This window comes from Nilaparvata lugens, chromosome 1, assembly GCF_014356525.2.
Source record: "Nilaparvata lugens isolate BPH chromosome 1, ASM1435652v1, whole genome shotgun sequence".
Classification (NCBI taxonomy): domain Eukaryota; kingdom Metazoa; phylum Arthropoda; class Insecta; order Hemiptera; family Delphacidae; genus Nilaparvata; species Nilaparvata lugens.
This window is the reverse complement of record NC_052504.1, coordinates 101,531,107-101,545,373: the sequence shown is the minus strand read 5'-3', so window position 1 is coordinate 101,545,373 and position 14,267 is coordinate 101,531,107. Positions and strand designations below refer to the sequence as shown.

Here is a 14,267-nt window from a genome sequence, read left to right as displayed (position 1 = left end):
AATGGCTATATGCTGGTATTATTCATAATTTTTTGATAATTTTAGAATTTCCAAATAAACATACGAATTGAAACTTTGCGAAACCATTTGTAACAACAAGACAAAGCTACAAAAAAATTATGATAATTTTTCAAATTCGTGAAACAAAAGCGGCCATTTAAATTTTGTTTCTCAAATAACTCAGAACAGTTGGTTTTACAAATAAAATAAGAATAACTTCTTTTAGTAAATTCAATTAACTATCGATTGGTTACCGGATTTTGCAAGATTGAACCATATTAACTGAGATAGCAGCTTTAGTGATAGGTGAACGCTGGGGGTTAGTTGCAGTGCATGCCAAGGCATGTGGATAAACTCTGCCACAACAATGCAACAGTCTCCATCTGCTTTAGAATAACTGTAATTTATTTCACTTGAGTAGAGAAAAATTAGGTAAATATTTAAAAAAAAAAAGTATTTATTATCTACAACAGTCTCCAACTTATTGAAGGTTCCCTTACATATGACTCACTCTGTAGTATATAAACGATAATTTTTTACAGAGGAAGATGCCCACATGAAATATGCCCACTTGATGCGCACATGGAATATGCCCTCATGCCCACATATATGCCCGTGGAATATCTGACTGACATGGAATATCTTCTTATCCCATCTCTCCTCTATGGTAAGTCTACACTCAAGAGCTAGTGTAAGATTTAAATTCGACTATCCGATTATCAGTCATCCGGATACTACATCATGAATCAATTTATTAGTATGCATAATCGGTGCTATACTGATACTAAAAAGTAAATTCGTATGGCTTTTTCAAATCAAAATCTTTATTTTGCCAAAATACAAAATCACTTGAAATACTAGGAGTGGCCGTAGTCGAGTGGATCAGATGCTGGCTTCATGATTAGAGGCCGGGTTCAAATCCCGGCCCGGGCAAGATATTTATCTCGGGCCACTCCCGTGTTTCGGATGGGACACGTTAAGCCGTCGGTCCCGGCTGCCTAAAAAGCAGTCGTAGGTCTGTCAGGCCCTGAAATTGATCAGTTGCGACCTGAAAACTCTGACACCAGACCTGAGCCAGCCAGGTCACTCGATATTATTATTTTACTTGAAATACTTCAAATTATTAATACAATAATAACTGAAATTTCAGTAGATACATAATCATCGAAATGAATAATACATTTCGATTGTTGGTGGGGAGTCCCTGCAGGAAGGTTCCACCTAGTTGATATATATATATTTAAGCCGTCGATGGGCCTTACAAATACATACTTCAGCCGGGATCGACATTTTAACGTGTCCATCCATAAAACGGGAGTGATCTAGTTGACCGAACGTAGGAGGTTCTATGTTTCAACTCGATTTGATTGTGTCTGTCGGAATGTGACGCGATTACGAGATTTGGCAGGAATATTCTTTTTCAACTGCGCGTCGATGTATAACAAGGTTTTTTTTGAAATTTTGCATTTTAAGTATATATGAAAAAGAAAAGGAATTCTCCCATACTCTGATATCACTATATATATAAATATATATATATATATATATATATTATATATATATATATATATATATATATAGATACTATATATATATATATATATATATATCATCATACTTTGAAGGTCGGATCAATCAGACTATAGAATTATTCAAGAAATCAGCTGACAAGTGGATTATTCATTGTCTTGCATTACCAGATGTCTCCGTGTCTATGTCTATTTCTATAAGGTAGTGTTTCAATATTTTTTATGATGCGTGCCCATCAGTATCAATATTCACACATTTGAGAAACAAATTTGATAGGTGATTGAAAATAGAATAAAATGTTTGAATGACTAAAATAGTGCTGAAAAATTATATAAATATTCTTAATGGAAAAAAATAATTTTAAAATAGTTGAGAAATATTTTTATCAGATGGAAAGATTATCACGAAACTGCTAAATCATCATATGGGATACAAATTCAAACGTGAACTGTGTTATTAACATAAGTGAGTTTTCGATCTTGGAGAAAAACAACAGTTTTCAAGAGTGAATTATGATTCAACTGAATCAACTAGAACAGGTGACATCAGATGAAAAAACTACGTGAGGTCTACTGTTCACAGAACTACTAGTTAAAAAACTTTTGGTAATGAGAGGAGAGGGTTTGAACCCGGGATCTCTATGCTGCTACACAAGTACTCTATCCACTGAACCATGGATCATGCTCTACTGATACTGATAAGTAGGAATCCAGCTTTATGAGAGGTTCAGTGTACCTTGTTCGGGAGCAACCTGGGTAGGTAGGTGGCAGTGCGTTTGTTGCCCTTCTCGTTGTGGAACTCGATGCGGATGCCATGCACGCCCACCTGCCAGTCCGTGTAGTGGTTCCATCCTCAAAGTGGCGCAGAATGGACACCGACACGTGCAGCTTGCTCAGCTCGTCGCGTGTGATCGGATGAAGCGCGTGTCCTTCACTGCACTGCAACCACAATCCACTCACTCTAAGCAATCATCTTAATGCATCTATAGTCCACAAGTTGGCCCAGCCTGCAATGACCCGTTCTGTACATAGATGTGGTAAATTGTCCGATTCACTATTTACCAGGTAAAAAGATCCGCGTCCCATGGGAAGAGTTTTGACAGATTCTGTACCAGAAATCAGTTCCAGTTCCAAGTTCCTGCCCCACAGTCGAAGCGTGGTAAATTGTTACAGCTCCAACTATCCAAGCTATCATTGGTCGATTGAATTTTGTAGTCTGCTTGCTTCTCTGCGCATGCGCCATAGAATACATAACCAACAAAATTATGTTTGACAAAAACATTATATGTGATTTTAAACTTTTCCTGATTTTTTTCTTGCTCTCAAATAACTTAAAAACTTGGAATGGAATCACTTTTGAGGCTGAATTTAGAAGATTATCGATCAGTAAACTGGTGTAACCTAATCAATTTATAATGGAATAACAACTGAAACTAGTATCTTAGTTTGCATTAATAGTAAAAAAATTGTCAATACAATTTACTTACCAGTAGAAAGTTTATTTTTAGCCTTTGCACAGCCTTAATATGAAGAGTTAATCAATGAGAATAAAGATTGAATTGGGATAATATAATACTATGATGTAACTTCATAAATCGGCGGTGTTTCAACAAATAATTGTCGTTTGTATTAATAATCAGTGGTTATGACAATATCAAGTCGTTTTTGACTACACACTGAAAATTACACCGTAATAAATTCAATCAATTCGTGATAATTCTAGACAACATTCCGGTATTTCTTTGAGTCGTTTTCATTCATATGGAAATCTACCGCAATATTAGGCCTACTTTTACAACATTACAGAAAGAATAGTACTAATCGGAAATTCGGAAGATCTAATTAGTAAAACATCAATTTTACTTTCCTTGCCCTATTACCATAGAGGTAAGGAAAGTATTTCTTTCCGAAAAAAATTAAGGTACCCCAATTTGTAAATTTCTATACGTTTCGAGGTCCCCTGAGTCCAAAAAGTGGTTTTTGGGTATGTGTTGTGTATGAGTGTATGTGCGTCTGTGTACACGATATCTCATCTCCCAATCAACGGAATGACTTGAAATTTGGAACTTAAGGTCCTTCCCCTATAAGGATCCGACAAGAACAATTTCGATCAATGCGATTCAAGATGGCGGCTGAAATGTCAAAAGCAGGTTTTTTCGCGATTTTCTCGAAAATGGCTCCAACGATTTGATCAAATTCATAATAAACAATAGTCATTGTTAAGCTCTATCAACTGCCACAAGTCCCATATCTGTAAAAATTTCAGGAGCTCCGCCCCATCAAGGTAAAGTTTGATTTTAGATTCCCAGTTATCAGGCTTCAGATACAATTTAAACAAAAAATTCCAAATGGAAAAGATTGAGCATGAAAATCTCTACAGATCTTTGAATTAGTAGACTTCAGATGCGCGGGAACACTAGCGTCAGGTAATCAGTTTTCGTAACGGCAAGGAAAGTTGTGTGAGTGCGCTAAACCAGATTTTGTAGCTTGATATGTTCTTAAAATTGTATACAATAGGGGCCGGCCGGTTTCCGAGATCGGGATTTAGTCGTTCTAGACTTTAAACAGCTGGAGTCAGAGAATTGGCTTCCCAAACGGAGTGTAGTCACAGTTTTTATTTTCTCATTTATATAATTTATTGGAACGTTTTTCCTTTGACGAAATTAAACATTCCAACCGGGCCCCCCCGCAAAAAATCCGTGCCCCTCTTCTAAAATCGTACCACCTTTTTCCAGCCCCCTCCTCCCTTAATCCCAAGCATTAACATCTAATGTTGACGTACATCTTCATGAGTGAATTACAGCTTAGTTTAAAAAAATAAAACTTGTTCTAAATTGAATTCAATATAAAATACAAATATAGAATCCAACCTTTAGAGCTAGAATAATGAATTGAGTAAGCTATTATATAGTATTTATATTTACGGCGCCCCTGCACACTATATGGTAGGCCTATATATGTTCAGGAATTCATGGGAAAAATAAATATTTCCTCCAATGCTTCTTAAAGATAGTAATAAAGATACGATCTAATTTAGAACCATTCTGACAATCTTGTTTTGAATCAGAGAGAAAAGAAGTAAATCTTACTATAAGTAAGTGGTTGAATAGTCTCAGTCTGGATTGTCTCACCGGATGTAGTTTTAATGATTTATAAACAAACCACTCCTAATTTTTCAATACGCTCACTACCACACACAATATTATGAAGCTCTGTCAATGGAATATATTATATTACGAGTAGATTTGAATAATGATTGTTTTTTCTTTCTTGCCTTATTCATTATAATGATTATTTTCTATTATTTATTATTTATAATTATTTTTATAATTATTTTCTACTTGAATTCTCTTGATATTAATTTATAACCAGACTGATAACATATTGCATATTTCTTCTTACACAATGACATTTCTTCAATCACAATGTCATTTTCCACATAAAAACTTCCATGATTATTAAATTTTTAATTTTTAAAGTATGCAATAATAATTATCATTTCGGTCCTTAACCGGGCCCCCTAACCGGGTATTTTATTTATTTTTCAGAAAACCTATATTAGCCTACATATTATCCGGGCCCTAGCCCGGGACTCCTAGGGACCCGGGCCCCCCCCGCCGCGGGGGTGTACATTACGCCACTAAGAAAGAATAGTACTATCGGAAATTCGGAAGATCTAATTAGTAAACATCATTTTGTAGCTTGATATGTTCTTAAAATTGTATACAATAGGGCCGGTTTCCGAGCTCGGATTTAGTCAAGTTCTAGACTTTAAACAGCTGGAGTCAGAGATTGGCTTTCCAAAACGGAGTGTAGTCGCAGTTTTCATTTTCTCATTTATATAATTATTGGAACGATTTTCCTTGACGAAATTAACATTCCTAAATTATTCAAAATAGCTGAAACTTACACTATTTTCTCTTCATTTCATTTTGTGTTCAATTTTATACTTTTTCGAAATTTAATTTGGACGTGGACTGCGACTACGCCCCGTTTCGGAAAGCCAATTTTCTGACTCCAGCTGTTTAAAGTCTAGAACTTGACCAAATCCCGAGCTCGGAAACCGGCCCTAAGAATAAGATCTAACTAATAAATTTCGGAGTTTCGCAAGTTTATTTTTAAGCAACTTGGTTTGAATCTTACCTAGTAATAGCATATTCTCGAAGACCGTTGTGTAAATTTATTGCATTGAATGTGCCAATACAACCCCGCAATCTCCGATCTCTGCCCATTGACCATGTCACAAACAAAGGACTGCAATGAAAGAAAAAACAACAATGTTATTAATAACAAATCAACTTCATATCCATATAATCATAATTTATCATCCAGCTTATACTATAGTGATCCACGTTATAATGGCAGTGGAGAAAGATAGGAGAAAAACGTTGCCAATCCTCTGTCTTGTCACTGCCTTCTATTGACGGTAGTTGATACAAATTTATTGATGTAATATTAACTATGAACTGAGATGTTCTGAAATTTTTCCTTATCAAGGTGAAATAAAAGCGATATTGTCAGTTCCACATAATTTATTTGAACCAAAAATCCAACGCACCCAAGGCATAATAATCTGTGCATCAGTGGTATTACTGAAATGAAACCTGGTCCTGCAAGAACGAAAAAACGCCCGATTAGGTACCGTGATCCTCTAATCAGGAATCTCTAGAAAATACTATATTTTTAACACAATTATTGTTGAAAATATTAAACACTATTAAATATTAGTGTTTGGATATGTATTCTCGTGTAAGTATGTAAGTGAAAACGTGATTATTTGTAATCATGTTGAACACAAATTGCAACGTAGTAGGAGTGCAAACTTTCAATGGGTGTACGTAAAGTATTATCACCACTGTTCTTACATTCTATTCTCTCAGATTCCTTCGCGTCACTCTATAAAAATATCGAATAAGCTCTGATCTGTACAATGATATAATTAATTCGAAAGATGACTTCCCCATTATCTACTAATATATTATTGGTGTTACTAATTTCTTGACCTTGGAACTTTGCAAAGAGGCCCACGAGCAATATATATACTGTTTAAAATGACCAATCATATTTTATTAAGCAAAAATTTTATTTTTCAATAATTGTATAATGAATTTTCTTAATTAAGATGAAATATTTTGTTATTTAATTATTAATTATACATTGTTAAAATACGATCTGGCAACAGAGCAAAGAGAAAAAAAGATAGCACTATCAGCTTTGTTGAATGATAGACAAGGATAGCAATACCATTGCTAATCGAACACTCCCATTATAACGTGGACCTCACTATGGCTTAAAATACTCATGTCCAAATGAGTTGACTAGATTTTTTTTTATTTTTCATATTGCTTTTATTGCAGATATCCTTTGGATGTTCTGTCTCGCCGTATCCCAACGTCATTTCCTATATACACACAAGTTTATAAGTTATACAGGTTTGGGCAGAGCCGATTGACGAGTTTGGAAGGGTTATGAGTAATGAACCGTTCAACTTGAGAAAAAATCTTTAATGGGTTCAATTCAGTTTGAAATATAGTTTTTATTGTTAATTTTTTGGAAATTATATCAAGCCATAAGCAGCATTTTGGCACACTGCGATTGGTAAGGCTCTTCATTTATTAATTTCATTCACAATCATAAATCATAAGTATAGTATAATAATATGATTGGGAAAAGACAACAGGCATAGCCCAAATCTGTCTCCTCCCAAATTTTTTCAAGTTTCAAAAAATAATAAGATTAAGATTTCACTTTTCTCTTCTCTGATTCGCTCCTTTAGTTTTTCCAAGGTGTGTGGGCGATCGTTGAAAACTTTATTTTCAAGTTAATCTCATAGAAAAAAATCGCATATGCTTAAATCGGGTGAGCATGCTGGCCATAGTTCTTTAAGAATGGCAACATCACCGTCAATGTCACCTCCCAGCGGGGAATGAGACAACTAAGCTCCCCGTCAGTGAAGCTCCTTTTAAAACCACTTTTGAGGGGATCAACTGACGGCGTCAACTGAGCTCCTGAGAGAGGAGCTTAACTGACGGGGAGCTAGGTTGTCGTGAGCGTCCGAGGAGCTTGGATGTCGTCTTCGGTCCCGACAACTAGTCCCCACTGAACCAGTAGGGGATTTACTGTCGGGGAGACTAGTTGACGCCAGCGTGCAAGGAGCTTAGTTGTCGTCACCGAACCCAACAACCAAGCTCCTCGCACGCTCTGAGTGCCGCAGTTTTCGCGAGTAAACTGACATATATATTTCATGCACTCACTCTATGGATTTCAAATCAAAATTAACTTGATCAATCATAATCAATCAAAAGAGAATAGTTACAAATTAATAAATAGTTATTTAAAAGAGAACAGTGAAAAATCAATGTGACAAATTATTCCTACATTTAAGAGAATAGTTACAAATTAATAAATAGTTATTTAAAAGGGAACAGTGAAAAATCAATGTGAAAAATTATTCCTACAATTTACATTACATGAAAAACATAAATAAGAGTATCAAGTTTCAATCTAAAGTTTTAAATGCCATAAGTTGAAGAGTAAACAGTAGATCAGAAGTTTGCTTGATGATAATATGTTGTTTTTCCACCTCAAATGTTTAGATATTATTATTGCGGGTGAAGTTTGGTAGGTTTTTGTGAATGTATGTCCAGATCTCCAAGATATAAAGTGACGGTAGTGAGAGTATCTTGCTACTAAAGAAAAGCTCTCGACAGGGATATCTGGGGGCTTACCACAAATAATTCTCAATGTTTTTGCAAAGATCTAAATACTTGGATGAAGAAGTTAGATCTTCCCCAAAGGGTTATGCCATACTCGAGGAAAAGGAAAGATAATAGAATAGAATAGAATAGAATGTTGTTATTGATCAACAAATATAACATAATATATTGGATCGTGTCAAGTTAAAAACTACAAATAAAAAATAAATAGGCTATAATAGGTAACAGTCATGCCATGAGAAATGTCTTAATTAGTCGCGACAATAAGTTATTCCGTACAAGCAGGCAAAACAAGGTGAGTAGTTCATTCTCATTTTAAAGTTAACATGTGTAAATTTACATTGCAATATTTGACTATCGAGATATTCCTCTATTGTATAGAATGCGTTACGTCTCAGCAGTTCTTTTACTATTCTCTTGAATTTGCTGCTTGGAAGACTTCTAAATGTTAAGGGAAGTTTATTGAAAAGAATAATCTGCGGTATTTATGGCTTTTATAAGTCTTGTGCAGCTTATAGAAGTTTTATCAGTCAATTTATTTCTTGTGTTGTGATCATGATTTTCTTGCTGTTTCATAAGTTATCTTCATTTTCCTTCATGTAAATTAGATTTACATAAATTCATACTAGCAAGGGTTGGGACGCTAAGTTTCTTGAAAGCATCTCTACATGACTCGTTGAATTTGAGTCCTGCAATGCATCTTATGGCTTTTTTCTGCCATAGAAACACTCTGCTGGCAGAAAGCAGTTGCCCCTAAACGAGACCATAATTTAAATGTGAATGGAAGAACCGTAGTATGCCATCATCAAAACTCCAGGGCTGACTGATAGTTTAAGTTTACGTAAAGAAAGGTGACTCTTGATAGTTTTTTACAAAGAAACTCGATATGGTCTTCCCAGCTAGCTTACTGTCCAGCATTAAGCCCAGCAATTTGACGGCTTCGTGTAGTTTTTTTAGGCTAGGATCTATTCTGCTCTTCAAGGAAAATAATATCCTCTCAGTTTTGGTCTCATTAAGACGGAGGCTGTTGGCATTGTACCATATTTTTGAGGTTTTTGTTGAAACGTCAAGGTCATGAATAATTTTCCGCATTCGCACCAGAATTGAGATTGTAGTGTCGTCGGCATACAATATTAAAGCATGGTATATTACAACTGAAATCATTTACGTACACTAGAAAAAAAAACGGCCCCAAAACAGACCCTTGAGGGACGCCTGTTTTCACGGCTTTTGGGCTAGATAGTTTATTATTTACTTTTACCACCTGTTGTCTATTGCTCAAGAAGCTTTGAATCAGAGTCAGCTCGCTACCTTCAATCCATAGTATCTCAACTTTCAACAAAATTGAATGTGACATGGAGTCAAACGCACGACTCAGGTCCAGTAGATCACCAGCAACCATACATTGGCTTTCAAAGCTCTCAAGAATGTAGTTGACAACCTTTTCAATCGCCATAGTTGTTGAATGATTTGTCTAATCCAATTGATTGGGGTTGAGCAAATTATTTTCTACAAAGTACTCCATACAGCTGTTTCAGTAGACATGCCTCAATGATTTTACCTACGATCGAGACTATTGCTATTGGTCTGTAGCTTTCTGCAGTTCCTTTTCACCTTTTTTATAGATTGGATTTATTATCGACATTTTCAAGCATTCAGGAAAAGCTCCAAGTATCATAATCAAATTAATTACACATGTCAGTGGACGGAGAATCGAATCGATAATGTTCTTCACCGTATAATTTGAAAGACCAAAGGTATCCTCACTTCTTGAGAACTGAGATTTCCCACTATGGACTTCACCGTTTCAATGTCAACCTCTTTCCATGCAAATCTTGGTGCAGCCACATTTTTTAAATTGATGAGATTACATTTTTCCAGCATATCTTCCATTGTAACTGATGTGAGATAGACTATCCTGAGCATGAACTCCTGCACTAAGAAAAATCATTCAGTTTCTCAGGAGGAATGTTGATTGTAGTTGATGACTTATTCTTGTGTTTAGATTCATTGTTGATGATTTTCCATGCTGTTTTACATTTATTGTTATATTCTGTCAACAGCTTGTCGTTGAGTGACAACTTTGCCCTAGCAATCGCTTCAGTGTAAAGTTTTTTGAATCTTTGAATCTCTCTTTGTCTTCATTGGCACCTCGGATCTTCCAAATTTGATACAAGATTAACAGTGGTTAATAGACCAAGACCTGTTAATCTTGTATAAAATTTGGAAGATCCGAGGTGCCAATGAAGACAAAGAGAGATTCAAGATTTCAAAACCTTACACTGAGCGATGCTAGGGCAAAGTTGTCACTCAAGACAAGCTGTTGACAGAATATAACAATAAATGTAAAACAGCATGGAAAATCATCAACAATGAATCTAAACACAAGAATAAGTCATCAACTACAATCAACATCCTCCTGAGAAACTGAATGATTTTTTTCTTAGTGCAGGAGTTCATGCTCGGATATGTCTATCTCTACATCAGTTACAATGGAGATATGCTGGAAAAATGTAATCTCATCAATTTAAAAAATGTGGCTGCACCAAGATTTGCATGGAAAGAGGTTGACATTGAAACGGAAGTCCATAGTGAAATCTCAGTTCTCAAGAAGTGAGGATACCTTTGGTCTTTCAAATTATACGGTGAAGAACATTATCGATTCGATTCTCCGTCCACTGACATGTGTAATTAATTTGATTATGATACTTGGAGCTTTTCCTGAATGCTTGAAAATGTCGATAATAAATCCAATCTATAAAAAAGGTGAAAAGGAACTGCCAGAAAGCTACAGACCAATAGCAATAGTCTCGATCGTAGGTAAAACATTGAGGCATGTCTACTGAACCAGCTGTATGAGTACTTTGTAGAAAATATTTGCTCAACCCCATCAATTTGGATTTAGACCAAATCATTCAACAACTATGGCGATTGAAAAGGTTGTCAACTACTTCTTGAGAGCTTTGAAAGCCAATGTATGGTTGCTGGTGATCTACTGGACCTGAGTCGTGCGTTTGACTCCATGTCACATTCAATATTGTTTGAAAAGTTGAGATACTATGGTATTGAAGGTAGCGAGCTGACTCTGATTCAAAGCTTCTTGAGCAATATACAACAGTTGGTAAAAGTAAATAATAAACTATCTAGCCCAAAAGCGTGAAAACAGGCGTCCCTCAAGGGTCTGTTTTGGGGCCGTTTTTATTCTAGTGTACGTAAATGATTTCAGTTGTATATACCATGCTTTTCAATATTGTATGCCGACGACACTACATTCTCAATTCTGGTGCGATGCGGAAAATCTTATTCATGACCTTGACGTTTCAACAAAAACTCAAAATATGGTACAATGCCAACAGCCTCCGTCTTAATGAGCCAAAACTGAGAGGATATTATTTTCCTTGAAGAGCAAATAGATCCTAGCCTAAAAAACTACACGAAGCCGGTCAAATTGCTGGGCTTAATGCTGGACAGTAAGCTATGCTGGGAAGACCATATCGAGTTTCTTTGTAAAAAACTATCAAGAGCCCTTTCTTCTACGTAAACTTAAACTATCAGTCAGCCCTGGAGTTTTGATGATGGCATACTACGGTCTCTTCCATTCACATTTAATTATGGTCTCCGTTTATGGGGCAACGGCTCTTCTGCCAGCAGAGTGTTTCTATGGCAGAAAAAAGCCATAAGATGCATTGCAGGACTCAATTCAACGAGTCATGTAGAGATGCTTTCAAGAAACTTAGCGTCCCAACCCTTGCTAGTATGTATATTTATGTAAATCTTTTACATGAAGGAAAATGAAGATAACTTTATGAAACAGCAAGAAAATCATGATCACAACACAAGAAATAATTTGACTTGATAAAATCGTCTGGGTGTGGAGATAATAATTGATATATAATAGGGAGACGAATGAATTGAGAAAAATGAATCGTAGTTATTTATCACTCTATTAAATTGTTTATAAGCTCGGCTGACTATATCAGTGGAGTTTACAGATGTTGAAAGTTCAGAGCTGTTATCAGTAGAAACCGAAAACAGCAGGCTCTTTTCCGCGCAGAGGATTGTTGAAAATAGAATTCTTGTTATTGGATAGTATGAATTGAGGTTATGATTAGCAAAATTAATTAGCGATCACTTAAGATTCAAGAGTGAGCCAGGAGAGAAAATTAATACCTTTCCAAATAACCACACTCTCGCACCCACTAGCACTTAACTCGGAACACAGCAGGTAAGAAATAATTATTTATTACAAGAGAAAATTGAGAGTAACTTCACCACAAACCATCACCGGCAGACCAGTCCTGCCAACCTTCAAACCTTCAACCTTCATAACCCTAATATACCACCATTAAGGCTTTGAAACTCAATGTGTTTTTGAGCACTCGTAGGGAGAAAATAGCTCAGTTAACCCTGGAGCATATTTTTGAGTGTGTACTGACCAGTCTAATCTACTGGGTATCTAGTGTTAGTTCTACTTCAAGAAGATCATTATTATTTATTAAAGTTTTTGGCTGGAAAATGGGGGTGTTGGAAAGTATAAACTTAGTCTTACTTGTATTCATAGACAGATTATTTGCAGCAAACCATCTCTAGATATTCAGTAGCTCTTCCTGTGTTTGGCTGACTATAGCTTTCAAACTTGAATTAGTGATACTATGTGTCATCGGCATACTGAATAAGTGGCTTAGTGGAGCAAGATGACAGATCATTTAGCCTATGTATATAATACATAATGTGGGACCAAGAAGGATTCACTGATAGACAAATGTATTTACTGATAGAAGGATGGAATGTGTTGATGTCATAACAAATATGCTGTCAGAACAAAGTGAATCCCACCCTTTAAAATTGGCAACAAAGTTGGGTAGTTTTAAACTTGTCCTATATATTTACTTGATGATAATTATCATAGATCAGTATCTCGCGACCCAAAGATACTACTGTAACTATTACTAATTGACAAAATCTTGTAATTTTAGAGATATTAAGCATTCATAATTATGTTTATCATGTGTATGATAAGTTATGTTCAATATAATAAAATCTATAAGGACGGAGAAAAAACCTTTTGTTAATAACTGGTGTAAACACAGCTCAAGTCTACACCAGCTAAAATAAAAAAAACATTAAAATAAAATAAATAAATTCATGAGTATTTAGAAATATCCATTATACTTACTTAAGACTCACTTTCTTTGTGATTCAAATGATAAATTATTTTTGAACAAGGAATATTTTTCTTATAAAACCTGGCTAACCTCAAGGCTACTTACTATGGATCGTTGCAGAAATCAGGAGTTTTCGGAGGTTCTAAACTAGTTAAATGGCAGTACAAAACGTCGAAACAGAAAAAGCCCATATCAGGATGAGCCACCATTTCACTATGATGAATGTTGTTAGTATTTTCAGTACCATTCATTGTATTACAAGGACACTTGACGATTATTTAGTTTTTGCTTTTTTGCCCCACAACAACCAGAAGCCATTTTAGTTCGCTCTTTCAAGAATCACAGAAACAGAAAGCTGACTGAAATCTTAAATCTCAGCTGACGTCATGATCCAAACATATTTTGGCATGCGCGGTAAATTTGAATGTTCATAGCTTGATAATATAAGTTTTTTTGCTAATTTTATCTAAGCTTGATAAATGGTTTTGAAAATTATAAAATTACGATGACAGTTTCTACGTACGTTATACTCCGAATTATAAAAATAGGATTTATTAATTTATTAAAACCGTATATATTACGCTATATTTTTAGAAGATTTTGAAAAGATTCTCTTTTTCACTCCAAACCAGAATGTATTGGTAGGTCTAGTTTCAGTCTTCTTCATCTTCACTTACATAAAAATAATAACGATTTATCATATTAATTGATAAAATAAATAATCAAGTGAAGTACTTCACTTAGGTACTTGAGAAAAAAAGAGGAAGCACAATCATGTTCTTTCATTCATTTTCAGTCATGACCTTCAGTCATGTTCATTTTCATATGCAGTAAACTGCAGTTTATCTTGACTTTTC

General features: G+C 35.2%; 1 protein-coding gene across 1 annotated transcript; it reads right to left on the bottom strand.

Annotated features, from left to right (window-relative positions):
- Nucleotides 1-2,256: 2,256 nt before the first annotated feature.
- LOC111058638 (AMMECR1-like protein) lies at nt 2,257-13,728 on the bottom strand. Its single transcript, XM_039419900.1, is given in 6 exon segments — nt 2,257-2,372; nt 2,375-2,446; nt 2,449-2,468; nt 5,673-5,783; nt 13,516-13,680; nt 13,682-13,728. Coding segments are annotated over 6 exon segments (531 nt in total).
- Nucleotides 13,729-14,267: the final 539 nt, after the last annotated feature.